The sequence below is a fragment of the Neopelma chrysocephalum genome, unplaced genomic scaffold (genome assembly GCF_003984885.1).
Source record: "Neopelma chrysocephalum unplaced genomic scaffold, ASM398488v2 Primary Assembly neopelma1_93722, whole genome shotgun sequence".
Classification (NCBI taxonomy): domain Eukaryota; kingdom Metazoa; phylum Chordata; class Aves; order Passeriformes; family Pipridae; genus Neopelma; species Neopelma chrysocephalum.
The window spans coordinates 266-2,335 of NW_020922436.1; the positions used below are offsets into that span (position 1 = coordinate 266).

A 2,070-nucleotide genomic window follows, 5' to 3' on the forward strand; every position below is an offset into this window, starting at 1 on the left:
CCCATCATGACGTGATGACGTCACGTCATGATGCGATAGTGTCACGTTGCGATACGACAACATCGTGTTGCAAGACGATGACATCGCATTGTGATACGATGACGTCACGTCGTGATACAATGACATCACGTCGCGATACAGTGACGTCACGTCACGATGTGATGACGTCATGTCACGATACGATGACATCACGTCGCGATACAATGACATCACGTCGCGATACGATGATGTCACGTCGCGATACGATGGTCTCACATCACGATACAACATCGTGTTGCAATACGCTGACATCACATTGCAATATGATGATGTCACGTTTCAAGATGATGACATCACATTGTGATACGATGACGTCACGTCGTGATATGATGATGTCACATCGCGATACGACAACATTGTGTTGCAATACGATGACATCACACTGCGATACGATGACGTCACGTCGCGATACGACGATGTCACGTTGCGATACGATGAGATCATGTCGCGATACGATGACGTCACGTCGCGATACGACGACGTCACGTTGCGATCCCCCCCGCAGGGCGACGTGGAGGAGGACGAGGCGGTGCCGGACAGCGAGCAGGACATCAAGCCGCGGTTCCACAAGTCGCGCACGGTGACGTTGGCGCACGAGGAGCAGCGGGGAGGGGACGGCGACGGGGACGGCGACGACGAGGACGACGACGAGACCCTCTCGGACTGGAACCTGCGTAAGGGGGGGGGTGTGAGGGGTCCCTGGGGGGTTTTGGGGTTCTGGGGGGGGTCGTTAACCCTCCCTCACCTGTGCCCAGGTAAGTGCTCGGCCGCCGCCCTGGACGTCCTGGCCAACGTGTTCCGCGAGGAGCTGCTGCCCCACCTGCTGCCTCTGCTCAAGGAGCTGCTCTTCCACCTCGAGTGGGTGGTCAAGGAGTCGGGGATCCTGGTCCTGGGGGCCATCGCCGAAGGTGAACCCCTAAAATGACACCTGGTTATAGGGGATCCTGGTTATAGGGGATCCTGGTTAGAGGGGATCCTGGTTAGAGGGGATCCTGGCCCTGGGGGCCATCGCTGAAGGTGAACCCCCTAAAATGACACCTGGGGGGTTCTGGTTATAGGGGATCCTGGTCCTGGGGGCCATCGCCGAAGGTGAACCCCTGAAATGACACCTGGTTATAGGGGATCCTGGTTATAGGGGATCCTGGTCCTGGGGGCCATCGCTGAAGGTGAACCCCTAAAATGACACCTAGGGGCAAAAAATGACACCTACGGGGTTCTGGTTATAGGGGATTCTGGTCTTGGGGGCCATTGCCAAAGGTGAACCCCTAAAATGACACCTGGTTATAGGGGATCCTGGTTATAGGGGATCCTGGTCCTGGTTATAGGGGATCGTGGTTATAGGGGATCCTGGTCTTAGTTATAGGGGATCCTGGTTATACGGGATCCTGGTTATAGGGCATCCTGGTCCTGATTGTAGGGGATCCTGGTTATAGGGGATCCTGGTTATAGGGGATCCTGGTCCTGGTTTTAGGGGATCTTGGTTATAGGGGATCCTGGTTATAGGGGATTCTGGCTATAGGGCATCCTGATCCCAGGGTCCATCCTTGAGGGTGACTCCCCAAAACACCACCTGGGGAGGGGCCAGAGGGGCAGCCTGGGATCCACCACCACCAAAACTGGGCATGGGGGACCCCCAAAAAACCCACCACCTGACCCCCCCTGTGCCCCGCAGGCTGCATGCAGGGCATGGTGCCCTACCTGCCCGAGCTGGTGCCGCACCTGATCCGGTGCCTGGCGGACAGGAAGGCCCTGGTCCTGGTTGTAGGGGATCCTGGTTATAGGGGATCCTGGTTATAGGGCATCCTGGTCCTGATTGTAGGGGATCCTGGTTATAGGGGATCCTGGTTATAGGGGATCCTGGTCCTGGTTATAGAGGATCCTGGTTATAGGGGATCCTGGTCCTGGTTTTAGGGGATCTTGGTTATAGGAGATCCTGGTTATAGGGGATCCTGGTCCTGGTTATAGGGGATCCTGGTTATAGGGAATCCTGGTTATAGGGGATCCTGGTCCTGATTGTAGGGGATCCTGGTT

The 2,070-nt window shown here is 56.2% G+C and overlaps 1 protein-coding gene across 1 annotated transcript in view; it reads left to right on the top strand.

The window, feature by feature from the left end:
- Window positions 1-481: 481 nt before the first annotated feature.
- Window positions 482-2,070, top strand: part of LOC113980333 (transportin-2-like) — a gene marked incomplete at its 3' end in the record, with an annotated part of 1,890 nt that continues 301 nt past the window's right edge. Inside the window, exons 1-3 of the mRNA XM_027707555.1 lie at window positions 482-713; window positions 795-947; window positions 1,712-1,813. Coding sequence (XP_027563356.1) covers window positions 482-713; window positions 795-947; window positions 1,712-1,813 — 487 coding nt within the window. The remainder of the gene's footprint in view (window positions 714-794; window positions 948-1,711; window positions 1,814-2,070) is intronic.